The sequence below is a fragment of the Carassius gibelio genome, chromosome B6 (genome assembly GCF_023724105.1).
Source record: "Carassius gibelio isolate Cgi1373 ecotype wild population from Czech Republic chromosome B6, carGib1.2-hapl.c, whole genome shotgun sequence".
Lineage (NCBI taxonomy): Eukaryota > Metazoa > Chordata > Actinopteri > Cypriniformes > Cyprinidae > Carassius > Carassius gibelio.
The window spans coordinates 10,617,774-10,642,103 of record NC_068401.1 but is presented as its reverse complement, the minus strand read 5'-3'; the positions used below and the strand labels follow the sequence as shown (position 1 = coordinate 10,642,103).

Genomic DNA, 24,330 nt, shown 5'->3' with positions numbered 1-24,330 from the left:
AGCTTGCTAGCGTTTGGAACAGAGCCGGATTATGACTCAGAAGGGTTGTTCAGGACGCACAAGAGTTTATTATGTTCAAATTGTTACTTACCCTCACTTTGTCTTTCAGCTTAATTCAGTGAATGTCTGTCCTAACAGATACTTAGCTCGTATGTTCTGTCTTACAAGTAGTTCATAACAGGATTATCAGATTGAAGGCTTTTCACACATGAGTTAATTTATTTGGTCTGTTTCCATTTTTCGATTCCTCCTCTGGCTGATTTATATTATTTGATTCCAAACCGCAGTACAGTAGATTTGCATCATTGATATCATACAGTACAAGCAACTGTTTACAATTAGCGGAGAAGGAGAAGGTCAAAAAGAAAGCGAAACGTTAACCTTTTATACTCCCTTTGGTTTTACTACCATAAAGAAAAATGCATGAACAGCACTTATGAATCTGATTTGTAAGACACATTTGTATGAAAAATGCGATGTATGTAAAATGCAATTTCTGTGGAGAATGGTAGCAATTAGAAATACATTATTGTATAATAGACATTTGTACGTCATCAACATTGGTTCTCTTCCACAAATTAGACCCAACTGCATTCAAACCAACTGTGTATCGTGCTGAAGTCCAAATAAACCATCCAACTTGTGCATGCCAAAGTTCACACAAAAAAAAGACCAAACGAACTAAAAGCTCCAGTGTGAAAACTCAAAAACTGATTTCAACAGTAATATAGTATATTTTACTCTGTCAACAGATATTAATGAAGGGGTCATGTGTGCAATGGAGTGCATCTTTTACTGTACTGCCTATTCCACTGGTAATTTACCATGCAGAGGCTTCATATATCAAATCAAAATTCTCCTCATTTATACTATTAATATTTAGATGATACTGTAACATACAAGTCCATTTATTAAACATCAGCATTAACTTTTTTCTTTAGTTTTCTTTTTTTTTTTTCATTCCTTTTCAGCCGGAAGACAACAAATAGATAAGACTGCATCTGATTTCTCTGCCTGTCTTTGCTTGGCTCTTTGCCTGTGCTAGTCTGTATTATGACAGGAGCCCACTTTTCCCTCAGCTCTGTAATTGGAATGTGGGCTGGCAGTAGGTGTGAAGCAATGGGGTCTTGGAATTGGGTGGCAGCAGTCAGCCCTGGAGAACCTGTCAGAATTTATAGAAAAGCAAGCCATGTACTCCTACTTTATTCAGAGGAAACTCTGCATTTTAATAGCTGTAAGCGTTTCAGTAATTCAAGGTGGCGTCATTAGAGGCTTATTTATTCACTCTGGGGCTGAGAGACTGATAATGCCTTCCCCGTCAGCTGTGGCAGCTCCATCTCAACGCCTCCCGCCGAGGAGAGGAGGGAGAATTAGAGTGGAATGGGCAAACATGACAATCGTGCAGCAGTTAATGAATTAAACGGAAAACAAAGCATCAGGTTGTCTTGAATAGGGCCTTGGGGTAGGGCTTAACGTTGTCTTGTTTTTCTCTTGTCATCATTACCCTACCAATTGAACAGGCTGAGTGGAAATAAACAGGTTAAAAATAACTATGGCCGAAAGCGTCGAGGTTGACGCTCGGAAAAGGATTCATAGAAGTCAAACCGCGGTCAGACATTAAGCTTGAAATTAAATAACACGTGCTTTCATTATGAACTTAGTGATAGTTAAAAGAGCACACCGGGATAGGTTGTTGACCTTTGCATCTGTTTATGCTGCCGTGTTCAGTGGAGTGTCAAGGCATACCGGTCCTTTCAGCTTTTCAACTACTTGAAAATACAGAGAGGGTTTCATTTTATCTGAAAATATACTCTGTATTCAAAGGTAGTACACACTAGACCAGTAATGAAAGTCAAAACTGTCTTGGGCTGTAATGAGAGATATTTCTTCAATGCACCAAATCCTCTGTATCTTTTTCCCGCCAACTTATGAGATCAAAAAGATCACTTGTTTCGACACAATTTTGCCATTATTGCGTTGTAGAAGCAAAGAAGTGTTTGAAAAAAAGAAAGAAAAAAAAACAGAAATAAAACATCTTCAAATCTCAAGGTGAGCATTTACCAAGAAAGTAATATATGGCAAGATGATGAAACTGATGTTTCTTTGAACATGTTCAGTTTAAAGATCTGCAGAGGCCCCACATCTCATTTAAAAGGCCGGTATCTGACTCCTCAGGCATTGACTAATAGGGTCTTGATCCTGTTGAAGGCAGATATGATCAGGGGACGAATGCAACATTTTCCATTTGTGCTATCAGTGATTGTGGACATTTGTCAACAGTGGGAGGAAGTTCAAGTAAACCTGCAGTTGAGAGCATGACAGTCGAATGAGTGCTTTTAAACAATGAAAGGGTTCATTAGAATTTAAACTCAACCATTTAGTGGCAGCAGATTACCAAAACCAAGATAAGAAAGACCTAAGCTTGAGATCAAATAGTGTAGGAGTAAATAACCTTGCTGTTTCTTTGCATGGTGACCAATGGCTGAATGTTTGGTGTCCTTTTGCTTGGAAAGAAAAAGTTAGACAGTTTCTTTGAACTTGAATGTCCTCTTCATCATGCTTTAAAGGATTTTGTTTTAAATCCATCAATGTCTTGTTTTCTTGAAATTGATTTTCCCCTGATGAGTATTGCTTATCCTATTGTAGCGATCTGTCATGTGTATATAAATATATATATATATATATATATATATATATATATATATATATATATATATATATATATATATATATATATATATATTGTGTATGGTTATACATGGATGCAATGGGGAGTCTGCCTGTCAGGAGAACTATTAATTGACATTTAAATAAAATAAAAGTTAATTACAACTCCATTCATTGTTTGAGAAGAACATGTAAATAGCTCCCGAGAAAGTTTGGTCATTATAAAAGGATCTTCAGTAATGCAGGGTGTTTAGAATGTTATATTGTGAGGAGGGAGTCAAAGAATCCAAACCAGTTTAGTTAAATGCAATCCACATCATAGCCAGACCTCAAAAAATGAACAAAGGGAATTGCTGATTTTGCAGACTCCGATGGTTTATTGCCTTTTTATGTAGGAAAGCAAAACCAGGAGGTCAGACATTTATTCATAAGCCCCTTGACAACTGACATTGTAGTTTTGAGAAAGAGTGGAGGCCCTGTGTGATGAAAGGTGGGATAAAAATAGATTTACATCTAGATTAAAAAAAGAAATGTTAAAAAAAGCTAAGTGTGAGGTGCACCATCACACATGATATCATGCAACAGTGGCTAGTTACCCTCTATATATTTACCAGAAAACTATCACTTCAGTTTTATCACCAAAATGTGAACTAAAGTTCCATGAAGCATTCCAAATCGGGCATTTCATTAGAAATTGTTTGACAATACCAAATCATTTCTTTTAATTTCTTTCTTTCTTATATTTTTTGAGGTCCAAACAGGAAACACTGGGAATTATGCTAATTGTGTCAGCATTATTATGTTGTGGTAAATACTGAACCATGGTAGATAACAGAAACACCATTAGTTATAATTTTTGGATATGCTTCATGAAATACTGAACCATGGTAGATAGCACAAACGCCATTATAATGTAGTTATAGTTTTTGGTTATGCTTCATGAAACATTTTATATAATCAGGCTCCTTGGCTTATGGACTATGCATACCCATATTATCACTTATTAAATCATATTACACTTAGGCTTTATAATTACACTTGTGAATTAATCCTGAAATTTTCATCCTGTCAGAATGAAACCAGTGGAATAAGATTTTCATATAAATGGCTGTAATTCCTTAATAAAATTACAGATTTTCCTGAAATTTGGCACAGATGCTTAGAACATCATTCGAAAGACAAATGAAAGATTTTTTTGGGGGGTTTGGTCCTGCATGTAACAATGAAAATGACTTTTGCGTTGGGCAGATCTGAAACTATATAGCCACTTTTAGCCAATCAGCAATCATTAGGCAATGTGAACAATGCCAAATAAAAGAAAACACTTATTCATTCAAAACATGAATGACAAACTAAAAAGCAGCATAAAGCAGCATTTAGTTTGGACCCTGAAAGTTTCTGCTTGCAGCTTGTCTTTTGTTGTTATTCCCATACTTGAATTTTTTAGATCCAGGCTTTTGGCATTAAGTTCATTTACAGCTTTGTGTATCTATATCTAACGGTTTGTTTTGTTCCACAGTTCCTCCTAAAATCTATGACATTTCATCGGACATTGCGATAAACGAAGGCAACAATGTTTCACTCATCTGCTCAGCCAGTGGGAAACCAGAGCCCAAAATCTCTTGGAAACACATCTCCCCATCAGGTGAGTTCAAATCAGTTCAAATACATCACAATAAGTTAGACAGAATTTGACAGATTTTAAAACACAGCAGAAATGTCTGTCCAAGTTGTTCAGTGTATTGGAGTTTAGGGGCTCAGAAAATTATGGTGATGAAACTTAAGATGTTTCTTTTTAAACCCTTTATAATGAACTGAGTTTAGGAAAAGGCTTTACATCAATTATCACTTCAATTTGCTGTTGTTCTCACAAAGGTTGTTTTAAGTTATCACTCTGCTGTAGGGTAAACAACATGTGAGGGTTCATCAACCTTATTTTTACCTTTCATAGTGTATATTCAGCTGTTAAAGCAAAAAAAAATGGCACATTTTCAAAGTGAATTGAAAATTCAGTGCACAGCAGTCTGTTTGAGTGCTTGTGAATTTTTATTGAAGTCAGCTGCACTTATCTTTGAACTTCACTATTTATTTCATACTCCAGTGTGTTTTGTGATCGAATAGATTTTTGAGATTATCATCTAAAGACTTTGAAGTGTCATGAAACAACTACTTAACAAAGGTAGGATACTTCAAATTAGGGCAGGGCGATATGGCCCAAAAAATATCAAAATACTTTTTTTTTCATATCAGATGATATCGATAACTATCAAGATAAATGTCAGATCTTTCTTTCAAGTTTAAAGCCAGATTTTTGCTCCAAAGTGAAAGTTGTAGAAATCCGGCCCATTCATTTAAATTGATTTCTTAGTTCCTACATGTTCAAATGAGTGAAATTGTTTCAAATCAAGAAACAGGTTTGGGTTGCCTGATAATATTAATAATAATAATATCTCGCTCACTCGCTTGAATCCACCAAAGCTCCACGCGATGAATCGATGAATCAGTTAATATAGATGTGTGTGTATTGGCATGATTGTTCAATTAATTAGCCAATTTCATTCATCATTATAAGTAGTAATAGGCTGAATTGCAAATAGGTAGCCTACTTCTAATACATGCAATGACTATCCATCATTACATTTTTATATTTATGTAGCCTACACAATAATATTCTTTTACACTGTAATCCTTTTGTTTTTAATATTTGGCATGTTTGTGTGATGTGCATCCCTGTGTGTAATAAGCAAAGTCAAGACACAATGTGGACCTGCCGAGAGGTGCATTTTCTACCAATGCGCTTTTTAAATAACAAAAAAATATTGCGCCATTGACTTTAGACTTTAGATCAGGTGTGAGTTGGTCTCTGGCGCAGTCTATTTTCTGCTCCTTAAAATAGCAATGCGCCAGCAATGCACCCGAACACACCTCTTTTTTTTTGACCATCATGCCCATGGGTGCACAAATGGGTGCAAATGCATTTGCTAATTAAACGACGTGGCGCTGGATGGGAAAATGCAAACGCCACCGGACTGAAAATAGCGTCGCATTGCGCCGGGTGTATGATAGGGCCCATATACCTCAATATCATGTTAAAAATATAACCATATAGTTTATAGGTAGCCTATTTGTATGAAAAACAATAGTCTGAAAACATTCATTATAAATACATACATGCTATATAGCTTAATTATAAATACACTGAACAAAACTATAAACGCAACACTTTTGTTTTTGCCCCCATTTTTCGTGAGCTCAACTCAAAGATCTAAGACTTTTTTTATATGTACACAAAAGGCCTATTTCTCTCAAATATTGTTAACAAATCTGTCTAAATCTGTGTTAGTGAGCACTTCTCCTTTGCCGAGATAATGCATCCACCTCACAGGTGTGGTATATCAAGATGCTGATCAGACAGCATGATTATTGCACAGGTGTGCCTTAGGCTGGCCACAATAAAAGACAACTCTAAAATGTGCAGTTTTATCAAACGGCACAATTCCACAGATGTCGCAAGTTTTGAGGGAGCATGCAATTGTCCACCAAAGCTGTTGCCCGTGAATTGAATGTTCATTTTTCTGCCGTAAAGTCCCCCATATACTTCAAACGAAATTGAAGAATGAACTGATATGACATCATTTCGAACAAAATCAGGCTGAAATAAAGTTTGTTTTAAAGTTTGTTTTGGCAGTTCGAAACAGCTGAGCAAAGCAAACTTTCTGGGGGAGTTCGTTTCGGCTCCTAAACACCTTCGATGTTCTATTGGCCGGTGGCGGTTACGCAATCAGTGGGTGTGTTCTGAAACTCCACTTTCTTTGACGTGCGATTCATTTTATTTTTTTCTCGGATTGTTTCTCATTCAACAGAGGTCAGGCAAGAGAGAGCAATATCTCCGGCCTAGTCACTAGCAACATGAATACACTTGCGTGTCGAATACCTGAGCTGCACAGATATATCTGCACCTGTACGATCACTCATGGAGAGACTTTAAATATTCAGAGAAAACTTGAATTCCTAGAAATAAATAGCAACGAAGCTTGGTGTCGACGACCCGGAGTTATGCAGACAAAGAGAAACATCCGAGACAAGTTTTCCAAAGCCATGAAAAGAATGAAAGGAAAGAGTAAAGTTATGAGGTAGCAAGTACCAAATACATGTTAAATAAATGTTACACCATACTGCTGCTGCTGCTGCTGTTGTTCTTTCAATAAGCAAATTTAAAGGGTATACAATAAATTAAATGACAAACGAACATAAAATAATAAACCTTTGTTTTTATTAAAAGTAAATCATGACACCACATAAAATATAAAAAGGTGTAACAGTTTATCCAGTTTATTATAATGAATGAAGACTAATAAAATAAAGTAACAAACTGACTTCAATATTTTTTGGTGGGAAGCTCATCTGCATACTGGTTGTCCTCATCAGGGTCTCAACCTGACTGCATTTCGTCATCATAAACGACTTGAGTGGGCAAATGCTCACATTTGATGGCATCTATCACTTTGGTTGTGGTGTTCTCCTCACGGATGAATCCCTGTTTTTACTGTACAGGGCAGATGGCAGACAGAGTGTATGATGTTGTGTGGGTGAGTGGTTTGCTGATGACAACGTTGTGGATCGAGTGGCCCATGTTGGTGGTGGGATTATGGTATGGGCAGGTATATGTTATGGACAATGAACATGGGCACATTTTATTGACCCATTATTGTGCCATTCATCCACGACCATCACCTCATGTTGCAGCATGATAATGCACTGCCCCATGTTGCAAGGTAGAGTTGGGTCCGAGTCCACCTTTGTCGAGTACGAGTCAAGACCAAGTCCACAAACATCGAGTCCAAGTCCGAGTCCGAGTCTAAAAGGGGTCGAGTTGGACTCAAGTCCGAGTTCTTAAAGGCCGAGTCCGAGTCGAGTCCGCCCGAGTCCAGAAAGTAATTAAATTATAAAAAAGATTATAAATTGGTATTGTACATTTTTACATTCTATTAATATTTTAACCTTTCATCCCATTAAACCAATGGCAATATAAAAATGTAATAAAAAAAATACCACTGTTACACCTAGTCATTGCCATTGAACATTTTTATTTTATGTCAACAGAACTAATTTCCTATCAAAAAAGGTTTCAAAGGTTTTATTGTATTACAAGTGCATGAAAATACAAATGAACCTATTTTATTATTGTATCACACTATATTGTCCTCCAGTTAAAGATGACATTTCAGTTATTTAATGCCTCTCCCCCACATTTGACAGAGGTAAAGTGCAGCCAATGAGGAGATCCTTAATGATGACATTATGAATTTCTTGTTGTCTTGGAGAACTTGCATCATAAAGTTGCATTGCTTGTTTGGTCAGTTCTGGTCTTGCAAATCCTGCAATGCTGAGCTGTGCAGCATCTGTTGGTTGCTGTTGCTGTCTTTGGTAGTCGGTTGCATCGGTTTTCGGATCACCAGTACACTGAACCGAAAACCGTTTCTTTCGGAGGTGTCCGATTTGAGAACCGATGAACTGATGATACTGCGCATGCATGTAATTTTTCAAGTATTTTGTTAAACATCGGAAAGTGTGATAAAACTATATATATATATATATATATATCTATATATATATATATATATATATATATATATATGTGTGTGTGTGTGTGTGTTTTTTAAGATAGGGGCTACATGTTTCGAATCTGTATATTGTAGATTATGTATGGGCCAAAGGGGTTTTCAGGGAAGTTGGACAATAATTAAGACTCTAAAGACTCCATGTTTAATATGAATAAGGGATGATTTATGAAATATCTGTACTGTATTTATAGTTAATGATGACAGATTCACAAACTGAGTTTGTAGTAAACAGAACATGGACACGAGTAGAGAAGCTGATGATACTGAACTGCAGCATGTGCCGGTGTCCTGACATTTTATCCTACCCTGTCAGATTTTCCTACCCGGGTTTTGAGCGATTCTCGTTCTCGAGTCAAGAACCGGTTGTATCAGTTTTCAGATCATCAGTAAACTGAACCGAAAACCGTTTCTTTCAGACGCGTCCGATTCGAGAACCGAGGAGCTGATGATACTGCGCATTCGTGATTCAGCATGAAGCCGAATGACTCACAGCGCGTCTGAACCGAACTGATTCTTTTGGTGATTGATTCTGAACTGATTTTGTGCTAATGTAATGAGCACAAACCGAGGGCTTGAATGAAGGGCAATCTGACGAAACGTAAATTCATTTAATAACAAATACATCGCAATGGATTATGTATCCGGTGAACTGTTTTTTTTTTCAACCGGTTTATTGAATCAAACCGTCCGAAAGAACCGGTTCGCGGAAAAGAATCGAACTTCCCATCACTAATCCACACTGATATCCAGTGAGTGGTGCGTGTGTTTCGTCTGCAAGCGTGAGATTTCTGTCTGCCGGTGTGGTGCAGTAAAATGACAGAAGGGTAGACATTCATTAATTTATCATTTCAATTTTATGCTGGTTTTATTGTTACACATGACGTGGACTCGACTGTACTCGGAATATTTTCCGAGTCCAAAATGTTCAAGTCCGTGTCAAGTCCGAGTACAAATTCACCCGAGTGCGTGACAAGTCCGAGTTCATTCAAAATTGGACTCGAGTCCAAGTTCGAGTACCCCAACTCTATTGCAAGGATCTGTGCACAATTCCTGGAAGCTGAAAACATCTCAGTTCTGGCATGGCCAGCATACTCATCAGACATGTCACCCATTTAGCATGTTTACGATGCTCTGGATTGGCGTATACGACAGTGTGTTCCAGTCCCTGCTAATATCCAGCAACTTCGCACAGCCATTGAAGAGGAGTGGACCAACATTCCACAGGCCACAATCAACAACCTGATCAACTCTATGTAAAGGAGATGTTGCACTGCATGAGGCAAATGGTGGTCACACCAGATGACTGGTTTACAGACCACCAAATACAGTAAAACTGCACAGTTATAAGTTGTCTTTTATTGTGGCCAGCCTAAGGCACACCTGTGCAATAATCATACTGTCTAATCAGCATCTTGATATGCCACAACTGTGAGGTAGATGGATTATCTCGGCAAAGGAGAAGTGCTCACAAACATTGATTTAGACAGATTTGTGAACACTATTTGAGAGAAATAGGCCTTTTGTGTACATATAAAAAGTCTTGGATCTTTGAGTTCAGCTAATGAAAATGGGGGCAAAAACAAAAGAGTTGCATTTATAATTTTGTTCAGGGTACATACTATGATTATATACCACAATTTGGTGTAAATTCAGTGTAAATATCCCAAATGTCTGCCACAATACCATGGTGCATTGAGTGTTACTACAGTAAATCCATGGTAAATTATAGTAATCTGTAGATTGAAAGCCTTCTGACTGTCTCGTTGCACACTGTGTTTTTCCTGTTTGGCTTTAACTTACAGAGTCATTTGTGTTCCTCGCTGAATACAAGTGCGTCACAGTGGATCTCACAGCACTGCCTAACACTTAAAACCAGATGATAAGTGTGTCAGTAATTTTAAAAAAGTCCTCAGACAACCGTCCTGCAGATGGTGAACTTTCACTTTTGTTCAGCAGATTCAGTCTAGCCCAGATGTGACTGAAAGCCATTTGTCTGAACTATTCTTCTTCAGCCTAATTAACTTCTGTGTGGGCAGAGAGGATGGCAATGACTAAGAGCCAGTGACAATAGATTTTTTTAAGATACTGCTGCTTCTTCCATTGAAGGCTGTTATGTACTGAAAAGATTCATTTACAGTATTTAAATAGTCACTGTGATATTGTCATGGATTCCCATGCCGCCAGAGAACAAAGTCAAAACAACACAAAAATTGTGTTTGAAACTTCTACAAATTTACAACTGTATTGATTTTATCGCTGGACAAGCCAATATGTTCAGACTGAAAACATTATTGCGCACCATCATGTATAACAGTATTTGGTGCACATATGGCAGCACGGTGGTGTGGTAATCGTCAGAGCTGTAATCACAGCAGCTCCTGGACTGTGACTTCCAGTGGTTCTTGAATGACCCTGCAGGAGGCTAAACCTGCTACCTACAGTAGCACCACTAGATTTAATTGCTGAAACACTCTAAGTGCAATTGGCCTAATGCATTTCTTGTGTATGTGTCATCAGACCTTTGACTTCTGTGCCTCTTATTGTTGCTTCGAATATAGAATTTTTATCAATATAAATGGGGTAATTGCTCTTAAATACCTTTTAAAGACATGCATTTAAGACTTTTCAAAGACCTCTGACTTGTAATGATGAACAGATTTAAATCTGACTCAAAGGTTTGGTCCCCATGTAAGCATTTGTTGTAAATCGTAGTTGACTGAGCAGTTAGATCGCACAAAGATATGCACAAAGGATAGATCACCGCCACCCCCCCCCCCCCCAACAAAAAAGAAGAAGAAGTAGAAGAAATCATAATAATAATAATTTACTCGCCCTCATATCACTCAAAACCCATAAGACTTTGGTAAATCTTATTTTTAATGAAACCATAGTGGTAATCACATATGGTAAACATGGAATAAAATGTCAAAATTAAATCTGTTCATCATATAAAGCAATCATATCTCTTCACAAGACTTCATTGAAAGAAAGAAAAATAGATGAATGTAGAATAACAAAAAAAGTACTGGCAGCTCTTTACTGGGACATTATGCATTTATTTTACGGTCATTTCCGCAAACCCTAAAACATTGCAATAAAGTGCACAATTCAAAATGGAGGTAAAATCATTATTAAAAAATAATTTTTTGCCCTATTTTAGCAGATTTTTTTGGAGTCTTGGATTAAACACTCAATTCTTATGGTTTCATGTTACAGTGCCTTTATAACCTCTTTGGATCTTTTAAGATTTGATTACATGGACTTCAATGAATAGACATACATTTTCGTGAGAACTATCCTAATGTTTACATGCAGATAAACACCATACAATATGGATGCACTGACATAATCTAAAATACAGTGGGAATCCTTTATGTTACAGATGTATATTTGTTTCACATTGAATTATGATACACAGTACCGATTAAAATTAAGAAAATTACAGATTACTTAAATGCATTAAGTAAATGCTGTTGAACATATTTAATGTCAACCTGTTAATTCCAGAATTAAATAGTTAATGATACCTTACTAAAGCTGATCATAAGCTAAATGTTTGTGTTAGAAGCCGTCAATAATGTGCACTTCAGTTTCTAAAACATACTTGTGCTAAAACCATACATTACTTATGAAAATGTTAAACTGACTCACAAATACAGCACACTCTTACCGCTGTAGATTTGAAATGAGAATTAAAGAACTTTAAATGAGCAATTCCTTGTCTAAGCTTTAAATCACTCTCTTTTAATACTTTTAGTACTCAGGGCATTTAAAATTGCTTTACCGACATGATTTCAAATGCTGTAGACTAGATGAAGATAGATCCTAAAGCGAGCCTATAGAGACGTATTGAGGCTACAGGGCAGCCTCATGCTCTCTGTACAGCCTGTCCCAGCACGGTTGATCCCAAACATGCTTTCATAAGCTTTTTCCATTGTGAATTAAAGCCTCGGGATATAAGGAACTCTGACCTTTCAAATAGCTGACTATAACACTTCAGATTTGATTTTTTTTCTCATATGATAAGGCTACAGTGAAGCGTTCAATTGCCCTTTGTCAATCTTTTGTTCGTGCCTCTGCCTCCCAAAATTGTCTTTACTCTGGTTTATTGTTTCCTGAACAATAGCGCCGTACTCGGCAATGACAGTCTGTCTAAACATCGCCAAATGGTTTCAATACAATGACCAGCTCTTAAAGAGTGCTCAGACAGATATTCAGCAATTGTTTTGGGGCACTTTGGGACAATGAGAAGGCTATCAGGGTTAAGGGGAGATACCGGGAATGGAAAAAGTGGAGGCGCTTCAGGTGCGTGTGCGAGATTGAGGGAGCGAGTATGTGTGGCTGTTGAATGATGGTTGATGGTTCATTGCTGACAACTCAATGAATGCCGGAGGGAAGCCTCTCATAATGCAACATTTGAGTTGCCGCAGTATTCTCTCACGGGTTAACGGAAGAGGTGTACCGAGAACTGCCACCTTAGACCATAATGTATTCTTCACCAGTGCTCATCATATCAGCAGCAGGCAGACCTCAAGGAAATGTACTTTGTGCTCTTCACACAATGTGGGGAAAGTGCTTACTGTGACTGCACTTAACACAGAGCAATGTGGAATCCTAGATTAACCTTGCTGTGATTTGGCTAATTTGGTTGGAGTGACATTTCCCAGAGGCTACGACAGGCCTCTCTTGAGCTTTCAAATAACTCTTAACACACACAGTTCGGGAGTCAGTCGAGATTGTGGATGATAAAGAGCAAGTTTACATTTGAATATATTTCTGGCACGTAATCTGTGTCCATTAAGCCTTTAAAATGCTTCAGTTGGCGTTTATACACTCTTAAGAAAAATGGTTCTAAACAGTACCAGAAAAGGGCTTGGGTTCTTCGGCTTGTAACAATAGCAGAACCCTTTTTATAGGGTTCCATAAAGAACCATGCTTTGGAAATGCTATATTGGACCTTGATGGTGTTATAAGTAACCCTTTTGATGATAATTTATTTTCATTAATATTAGTATATTAACATATTTATATCATTATTGATTTTATTTGTATATATTATTTATAAATATTGTTTTTTTTCCTCTATCTGCTTGGTATTATAGCAAACAAGTTGGTTGATATAACAAAGGTTGATTTCTCGAAGGGATCCATTCTTTATTAAATGTCACTAAACCTTGGTAATTTCCTCTTTTGGTGTAATCAGTAAGATAAATGATGGCTCATTGTGAAGTCTCTGTTAGGAAAAAGAAAATAAATCACTGAAGTAAGGGAATTGTGGAGTGAGTTAATCACTGATAAAGATCCCTCTGGTTTTTAGCTGGAGGAAGAAATATGGTAAGTTGTATTCAATGTTTGTTAATTTTGTGAGTTTGCTTTTTACCTGGAACAGTTGTTTTGATGATGTGACGACTGCCATTGCTGCGATTTAAAACAGTTTGCCCTGAAAAGTTATACATAATTAAGCGTGTGTGTTTTTCATTTAATTACATGTAAAAGTTCAAACCTAGTGATAACTGTAAATAAATAACTTCTCAGAAACAACACTTTCCTTGGCTATTTTTTTTTTTTTCAGTTTTTGACTAACTATTTTAATTTAGATGGTTGAAGTTGTTTTTCTAACAGGGGTTTTAGCACCTTGTTAAAATTATGTATTTTTTTGGAAAATGTTTTGCTTAAAGTATGCACATGTTACTTTTATTTAAAATAAATGCCTGATGCCTAATGCAATTACATTACAGTGTTGTACAGTTTTTTTTTAAAGAATGGCTTGATTTAATAATACATTTTAGTGCCACTGTATATCCGAGCAGTATAACATTTAAACAGTATACAATTTAGATTTAAAAAAAAATAAAACATTGAAATTCAGATATAGATTTATTTAAATTAATGGAAACTAGTTCTAGGTAAAAATAACACTTCAGTTTAGTTAACTACATTTTATAGCTTAAATCTTGATGTGTGAACAATCTCTTACTATGATGCTTACTTCTTTTGCTCTGATGTCCAACTGCCTTTTCATCTTTGTATAGCCAAATATTGGATGTTTTGCAAGAATATGTTTGATACAATTTATCCTATATTACAGTCTTTGCCTCTATTCATTTGTAAAGCATTGGGAGCCAAATAGCACCTTGTCAACTCTGATACACGTCTTAGTCAGTTCCTTGATAACCCCAAAGAAAACTATTTTGTTCAATTGTTCAGTTTGTTACCTGCTATACAGATGTAATTGTTTTCATGCAACACACAGATATTCATGCAAATTACGAAAGGATGGAATAATTTGGAGTTCTTGTGTTTCTATCAGTGTTGTAGAAGCTTGTCAGAATGATATTTGTGCAAGGAACAGATCAAAATTTCAATTTATTACAGAAGTAGTGATTTCTGATTTGTGAAAGAATCTATCTTTTAAGTCCGATCCTTTCAAGGAATCAGTTAATCCAGTTTACAGAAACGATCTGAATGATTTTTTCTTTATTCAGATTGATCTGGTTCTCAAGATCAAGATCTCAGCTGTTAACAGCTGACTGGACCGCAATATCAATGAATAATAATAAAAAATCCATCTGTTTGTCATACAAAGCTCCCATATGGATTCAGAAGAGTTGCATTATAGTGCATAAAACACTACAATCCCTATTGTAATTGCATGGAAAACTGCTATTCATAAGGGTGAGTAAATAATGACCTTTAATCCCTCTAAGCTTTGTTGATGTCAGATCTTGAAGCTCTGTGATGCTTTACAAAAGACTTGGTAAAAACACACCCCTCCTAAAGCCTCTCCATCCTCCATTTTTTTGCATCGCTCTCCGTGCTTTTTTTATTCTGTGGGGGTTTTGCTGAGTCAGAGGCTTCTCATCTGTATGCCAGTGCAGGATTTACCTCTGTGTACCATGAGAAAGATTCACCTCACTGTAAAGTGGGATATAAATAGGTTTCACTGTGAGGAATATCACAATAAGGTTGGATCCTGGTCTGGGGAACCTGGGGAGGTTTTTAGTCCAGTAGAAGTGTGGCAGCCCCACGCTGTGCTATATTGTCTCTCATTACTCAAGGACCTCAAGTCATATTTGTCATATTGGCACAGTTCTGATTTCCTCACAGTATTTGACTCCATTAATATTCCTCCCTGTGTGAATAGGCTTACAGGGGAGATGCTTCCCACTGGATGTCTAGCCAACAAAGCAATTATTTGCTTTAATAAAGCTTTTTTTCTTTCAGTTTTCTGGGTGCACTTGGGTGACTTTTGAGACTCAATGGTGTTTGTCCCTTTAAGCATTTAACCATTAATTAATACATGCCTGCAGAAGAACGTTTCTGAAGCATTGTGCTTGTTTTTTTTTTCTTGTGTTCACAGCCAAGAAGTACGAAAGCGGGGAGTATTTAAATATCACAGGCATCACTCGGGATCAAGCAGGGGACTATGAGTGTGCCGCCGAAAATGACATTGCTTCACCCGACACCAAGACCGTGAGAGTAACAGTCAACTGTGAGTACCATACTACTTCTGTTTCTGTTTGTTTACTGCCAGGCAGTGTAGATTCACATGTACAATGACATTGAGTCTTTTTCCCTCTTACTGGAGATACCAGCTCTGTTCCATAACCTAGTGAGGCTGTCAACTGTCTTTTGCACCCTAACTGAAATGGGACTGTGTGACCGATGTAAAAAAAACTTTACATAGGCAGTAACTCCATGCATCATATAAATACCAGTCTTCTTGGAAAGCGCACTGAAAACGTGACTCGCAGGTGATCTAAACAGAGCACGGTGTTAGCCTGTTGCTAAGCTAAATAATTTTAAATTACACTAAACTTATCGATACTGACTGAAATATAAAGTGTTTATAATTACGTAATATATAATTCGAATGAATAATGTAATGCTATTTATTATATAGTCACACTTTAGTTAGCTAACTGTTAATTATAACTTTGGCTTCAATAAACTCTTAATTTGCTGCTTGTTAAGTTTACCTATGGGGTCAGATTAAAGGATATAATATATGGTAATGCAGAATAAGGCATTAATATGTGCTCTATAAGTACTAATAAACAGCTAATATACTAGCTAATTAGCAAATAATTAAAGTGACGATTGATCCTTAAAATAAATTGCTATCATTATTTTATATTAATATAATTATAGTAATTATAGGTAATTATCCGTAGATTACTAAAACTGAAACTAAAAACATAAAAAAAGTTAAAAATAAGCATCCTTTTTTAGCTAGTTGCCAACATTTCTAATGTTTATTTAGTTTAACTTGATGTTCTAAAATAACTAAAACTGAAATAAAACTCGAGACTAAATGGACATATAAATAATAAAGACTAAAAATACTCCAAAAATTACTAAAAATGACATAAAAACCCCACAACAAAATTTGTTATATTACTAATACACCTTTAATAGTATCTTAAGCAGGGCCGTCCTTAGCTGACATAGGGTCCGGTGCAAAGTAGGGGGCAGGGCCCACCTCTGTCCGTGCATGTCCAATTTATATATAATTATATAACATTTTACAATTTATAATCCACATTTGACATCCATCTTGTATTCAGTTTCAGTTCATCACAGTACATTCTGGAATTGTTGTCTTCACAAAGAATACATGCAGTGCTGCTTTCGAATTTGGGATTCGTAGGCTGCTCACTAGAATTTGAAACAGAATTTAAGACTTCCTTCTGTATCTCTAAGGTAGGCTGGGGTGGAAATTAGAAAAGAATTCATGGTACTGGAGTTTCTTAATATTTAACGAGAGAATTCCCTTTTTTGTCGGTGATGGGATGATTAATTTTCAGTGAGGAATGGTCTCAGTGTTATATGGAGTCTTCTATTATGCAGGTAATGAGTCTCTCAAAGTGTGAAAAGACAGTAATGAGCACTCCAAGCATTAATGAATTATACTGACTTTACCCATCATGCTCATAGTGAGGATCTGCCTGCTACCAAATACAAGGGGAAGGACACTTGACAGTTCCTCTTCCTCCTCTTTTCTCTTTTAAGTCATTTTGTCTCATCTGCGGTCACCGGGATCATTAATCTCTTTGTCTCTGTATATACCATATGCTGAATCACGGCACAGCGAGAGCACATAAATCAGATAGGCCGACACTCACACCAGAATAAATGTGGCGTTCAGACCATCAAACGCCAGCTCCCTTTACTATCATGCAAACACAGACTAATGGGCAGATAACCACTTGGAAATGTCAAGATTTGAGCGGGAATGGCTAGATGACAAGGATGAAGTCATAAGTCATATCACATCTCCTCCCCGTCGATTGTATTGACACTCTCTAATGAGGAGTGAAGCTGAGAAGATAGAGGAACGGCTCAGTGCTGAGTCTGCTGGGCCGCAATTCTGCAGCTTAATGACCATTTTCAGTGAGCAATCCATTTATTTTATAGCCCCTATTTTTGCTCTATTCTACATATGTTTGCGCTTATCGTCTTGGACGGAGGCAAGGGTCAGGGTTTGTTTGGTTAGCATGGCCCAGTTAGCTCATGCTGGTAGATGTCGTATCAACACCATCTGGGGGCATCTTTCTCCATTGGCAGCCATTCAGATCCAAGGCCATTTTAATATATTTTAAAATGTAATTTATTCATGTAGTGACAAAGCTACATTTCACTCCAGTCTTGTGTCACATGATCCTTCAGAAATTGCCTAATTTGATGATTGGCTGTTTGGTTATTATCAGTCATCAGTTAATTAGAGCTCAATTATTAATTATGATTGTTGTTGTTAATGTTGAACACAGCTTGTTCTGCTTAATATTTTTGTGGAAGCTATGGTAGATTTTTAATAAATGAACAGCATTTACTTTTTTTTAGTAAAAGTATAAATACCTTTTCTGTCACTTTTGATCAGTTTGATGCATCTTTGCCAAATAAAAGTACTAATTTCTTTATATATATATATATATATATATATATATATATATATATATATATATATATATATATATATATATTATTATATGTAATATATATATATATATTAAATAAACTTTAGAATGATATTGTGTTACAGTTTCCAAAAAAATATGGAGCAGCCCAACTAATTTTTTTTTTTTTTTTTTTTTTGATGGTAATGAGATATGTTTCTTGAGCAACAAATCAGCATATTACATTTTAAAATATATTAAAATGTAAAACAATTATTTTAAATTGAACATATTATTTAAATATTAGTGCTTTACTGTATTTTCCATCAAATAAATGCAGCTATTGTGAGCAGTATAGATAAAAAAAAAAGGCTTTATATATTGTATTTGTTATTTTATATCTTTTTTCTTTTTGGGACTGTGTTTTATGGTGCCATCCGCCAATCAGCCTTGTCATGACATTTTTTCTCTGAAGTGATTAGTCAAGTGAACACTAGCGGATGGCAGTCTCCAGGTATTATAGACCACCCTAGAACCAGAAGGTGGAGGTTCCGGTTGATTCACACTGATTTACAGTGACGGCTAATGGAACCAGTAACAGCAGATCCTGTTCCCTTCACAACATTCGGTTTCAAAGCAGGAAAAGGGATAGACATAATCCCAATGTATCAATCAAAGCACTTTTACCCACTACAGCTGGGTGAAAAATTTGCTGGAATGGAGGTGCCAATGCTTCATTTACAAGAGAAGTGTTTTCTCACCATTATGTCCCAAAATACAAGTGAGAAGGATGCAAGAGGACTACTCTGCCAGTGCCCATTGCCTTGCGCAAAATGTGAAATGTGCAGAGCTAATAGGATTTCATTCAACTACTCAACAGCCCCCCCCCAAAAAAAAAAAAAAAAAAAAAATATATATATATATATATATATATATATATATATATATATATATTAGGGGTGTAACGATACGCGTATTCGTATTGAACCGTTCGGTACGACGCTTTCGGTTCGGTACGCGGTACGCATTATGTATACCGAACGGTTCGTTGGAGTAATTAATTATATTTGAAAAAAAAAAAAAAGAGAGAGAAAGAAATATAATGATATGCGTTCAACAAGGTAGCCCAATAACCCAAACAACGTAACAGGCAACGCCCCTGACACTCCCGAAGAAGAAAAAAACACCATCTTATATGTTTATGTTAGGCTACTCAGCAGGCGCTCGCTCACTCAGTACGCGCTGAAGGCTCGTTGCAAAATAGCCAATGCGTTTAACAGACTAGAAATGAGAAGATCCTCCAATAACCAACAGGTCTGGTGTTTGGGTGCACTTTGGATTCCCTTTAAGCTATAATGGTGATGGCAAGAGAGTGGTGGATAAAAAAACAACGGTATGTCGCATCTGCAACATGACAGGGTACACCAGCGGGATTACAAAAAAAAAAAAAAACCCAGCGGGAATATATGCGTCAGTACTATCTGGGAAAAGACGAAAAAAAGGAGAAACATGCACGCAGCAAACTATCCCTGCAGCATTTAGACACCGGTATTATAGCTTACAGGGAATCCAACCCAAACACCAGACCTGTTGGTTATTTTAGGATCTTATATTTCTGGTCTGTTAAATGCATTAGACATTTTGCAACGAGCCTTCAGCGCGTGCTGAGTGAGCGAGCGCCTTACGGGCCGTTCACATATCGTGCCTAAAAACGCATGGAAAACGCTAAGCGCGTCTTTCTCCTGAGGCGTCTGTCTTTGCTAAGCAACAATGACGTGCTCTATATATATATAATATTGCTAGTGTAATGTGGTGGATAAGGTTTCATTTTATTTTTCAAGTTATATTATTCTGAGTTTGGAATGCTAATTAATTCCATACAAACAAGTTACAAATGAAGTCTTACTTGAAATCGTGTAAAAATGATGTAAAATGTAACTATTTCTGATGTGACATCCTTGACACTTTCTTTGTATGTGTCGTTTTATTAGCCTTACACGAATGCGGATAGTGTGACTCGACTCTGACATTTCAAGGGTAATCAGCGTAATTAAATACACGCTAAAATAATCCGGTTTGAAAATAATTACAGCTTTTAGGTATGTGCGGAACTGACCTTCAGGTTAATTGCAGATTATGACCACTAATTGAAATAAGCTAATTCATTTGATGAAAACTAATTCTGTGCATGTGTTTTAATGCATTTAAAGCATGTATGTGTAAGTTGTAACTTTATTACAGCCACAAGGACTTGTGCCAGTTACTACACTACTTTTGTAGCAGAAATAAAGCAGAAAGTTGTGAATAGGCCTTTTTTTTTCAGGGATTTACAACATAATAATTTCTAAATGAAGACCTACAGGTCAATGCCAGAATCTTAGTAGTTATTGTAACTGCAGACTTGAGGTAAATAAAAGCCCATTGGACCCGTGTGTGACAAACACCTTGAAACATTTACTGTTATTGATGCTACTCGTTCCCTAGTGAGTGCTAAGATAGTCTTCTGTCAGCGTTCTGTGAAAGTCATGTAGATCACTCAGCTAACTGAAATAGTGTTAACACTTTAAATGCACATTATGACCTTCAGCTTATAACCTTCATATGTAACCTCCATTCATGCAAAAAAAAAAAAAGCGATTGTATTTTTGAGGAATAAAAGCTAATTCCTAATATGCTGAATTCGGTCTCTTGTAAACAATAGCCAGATCTGGTGCACAATTCCATTGTGCTGCATTAAGAGTTGAATTGAGAATGCCTTTTAAATTCCAGAATTAGAACTGGATTAATAAGGTGAGGAACTGGAACTGTTACTTAAATATACCTCTAAATATTAAAGGTATATTTTAGTGCTGTCAAACGATTAATCGCATCCAAAATAAAAGTTTGTATTTACATAATATATGAGTGTGTACTGTGTATATTTATTATGTATATATTAATACGAATACATGCATGTATATATTTAAGAAAAATATATTTATATTTTATATATTTATATATTTATATATTTATATATAATATAATATAATGTTAATATATTAACATAGAATATAAAATATAATGATATAAATTTATAAATGTGTATACATGTAAATAATTTCAAAATATATATTGAAAGTGTGTGTATTTGTATATATACATAATAAATGAACACAGTACAAATACATATATTATGTTAAAAAAACCTTTTTATTTTGGATGGAATTAATTGCAATTAATCTTTTGACAGCAATATATATATATATATATATATATATATATATATATATAATTTTTTTTTATATTTATATGTGTGGCTCTTTAAACAATGCATTTTAGCAGAAAATGTATTTGTTATCGTCTGCCAGGACATTATCCATTAGTTTTACAACATACGATGTAGTGCAAAATTTAAAACACAGAAGGAAAGAAAAATACAGAAAATATATTCATATTTACACAGTGTACAGTATATGTATATATTTCAAATAAAAAAAAATTAAAAGTAATTTAATTTTGATTAATTCTGCATACAATTATACAATTTACCATGGCTTTGTCTCTGTAAAAGCTTGTGCATTTAAAGGGGGGGGGGGGGTGAAATGCCCGTTTTCACTCAATATCCTGTTAATCTTGAGTACCTATAGAGTAGTACTGCATCCTTCATAACTCCAAAAATCTTTATTTTTATTATATTTATAAGAGAAAGATAGTCTGTACCGATTTTTCCCGGAAAAACACGAGTGCCTAGAGGTGTGACGTGTGGGCGGAGCTAAAGAATCACGAGCCCCAGTAGGCTTTTGCGTTGAGAGCGTTTGGAAGCTGTGACACAGATCCAGAGGCTGAAATTTAACAAGAGCAGCATCAGCAAAGGCGTCTCTATGTGGTATGTAATGAAATGAAAAATGTATATATTTGTTAGCGGTTTTGGAAAATGACTAAGTTCCACTTTATGTCGTCTTTTTTTTTTCTTTTTTTTTAAGCTGTACATGTGGAAAGTGCAGTTTGATGACAACATCGCATGTTGTTTACTTGATGTGCTTACGCGCTGATAGCTAAGTTAACAACACAGCGATATTTGAAGCAGTTTTACTCACCGCCTGCGGTTCCAACGCACGATCGTGACCCTTTTTCGTTGGGACTGCATTATCCTTAAGAAATAAACGATGTGCAATCCGAAATGCAGGGAACAAACAAAAACACTTGCACATCTCCGTTGATGCTCTGTAAAAATAAACTCCATCCACTGGTCCCTTAATGCTGTTTCTCTTTTGGTAATCTGTGCAGGGTTGTCTTGCCCTGGCAACCAAAAACACACTTCTTTTGTGACTTTTCGCGGCGCTCTCGCTCTGATCAGTGAAATGTCTGTGCTGCTCAGCCTCGTTATACGGGAGCGCGCGCTCTTCCGGCAGAAGTGCCTCAGGACCCATATAAGGAAATTCCGCTCCATCTAACGTCACACAGAGCCATACTCGAAAAAAACTTTCCGAAACTTGTGACAAACCGGAAGAGGTTTTTTTGGAACAAAAATACTCCTTCAAACGTACAACTTAATTTTTGAAACTTTGTCCATGTTAAGCATGGGAATCCAACTCTTTAACAGTGTAAAAAACTCAGTATGCATGAAATAGCATTTCATCCCCCCCTTTAAATCTACACTGTTCTGATGTAAAATGAGTTGTAATGTAGCTCAATTTATCTTGTCTTTTATGACTATATGCCACAGCGTTCTTATGTTCCTTTTGGAATGTGCACCAGATGTTTAGTTTTAAGTTTCACTTCCATACAGGCGCTGCCTCTAAAGACATCAAGGAAAAGAAATATATAAATAGGACAAATTAGGTGATGTCACATCACTCACAGATGTTAGAATGTTCATGCAAAATGCAATTGGTAGAGTTTCGGAGAGGCAATATAATGCCTTTGCTTCATATGTCATTTTGTCAAGACACATTTTAAGCTAATGTGTCTTGGAACAACCACTTTGTTCTGCAAATTACATAGAAAGACATAGTCTGTTTACATTCAGAATTCACCTTCCTTCAAACCTCCCAGTGGTTTATAAAGGCATTAGTAGTCAGAGAGGGATTGATCTTATTGTGTTGCATAAGAGGTTGATTTAAGCTGCATGAATGATTAGTAAAATACTAATCTTTAATGGATGTTAATCTTGAGCTGGATAAGGTCATGTATTTTTATACATACATTTGTTTTGTACATTTTCATTGCATTAAACATTGTGTGTGTGTGTGTGTGTGTGTATATATATATATATATATACACACACATATACAGGTGGAGCGGTGTTTATGATATCAGTGATCGTGAAGTGGAGCTGGAAATGGTGAACCCGGAGTGGAGCTGGAGTGGAGTGATTATTAAATGCTCGGAGCGCGGAGTGGAAATTGTTGATGCTCTACTCTGCTGACATACTCTAGTTGAAGTAATGTTTCGGTGTTCAGGATGTGCAGACATACAGTATCCATTCATTGCAGTTAAATTGAAAACAGCAACTGAGCCTATATGCAATACATTTTTGGTAATGTGGCAAAACTTGTAATTGTCCATGTCTCGAATAGATGTGTTTACAAGGTGGTCTCCTGTTATTGTCACTAATGAGGCCAAGCGTCCACTTCTGCACACTGTGTAAACATAGTCATTGAGTAAGAGGTTATAGTGCAGCTTAAACTTCAGCTATAATTTGAGGTTATTTAAACAATCTGTGAACAATGTCGCAATTACTGTCCCTTTTTCATGCATTCTTTCCATTTTAAATTGGCTGTTCAGCCAGTTGTTGTTGGCCAAGTGTGTGTTATTGCATTTTCATGCACAAGAAAGCTGTCAGAAAGTCGTGAGTTAATTTTAGGAATTTGCATTTCGAGTCTGTTGCTAGAGTTTCACAACATGAGGACCAAAGACATGTCAGTTCTGATAAAGCATGTTGTCATTAAGCCGAGCAGCAGGATAAACTGATCAGAGGCAAAGCAGGTATGTTCAAATCACCTGTATGGAAAAAACAGAACATGGAAAATAGAGATGCTTGTGATCCAAAGCATACCAGCCTATTTGTGAGACATGGCTGTGTGCTATGCCCCAGGCATGTGTGGCTAATTCTGTCTCCCATGACTTGATGTGATTTTATATTAATGTAATGTGAGCTGTAA

General features: G+C 36.3%; 1 protein-coding gene across 2 annotated transcripts in view; it reads left to right on the top strand.

Annotated features, from left to right (window-relative positions):
- The window catches only part of LOC127959861 (neuronal growth regulator 1), a 110,521-nt gene that overhangs the window by 25,215 nt on the left and 60,976 nt on the right, over positions 1–24,330 (top strand). For both annotated transcript variants that reach the window (XM_052559263.1, XM_052559264.1), the window contains exons 3-4: positions 4,187–4,312; positions 15,652–15,783. In XM_052559263.1, the coding sequence (XP_052415223.1) occupies positions 4,187–4,312; positions 15,652–15,783 (258 nt within the window). The remainder of the gene's footprint in view (positions 1–4,186; positions 4,313–15,651; positions 15,784–24,330) is intronic.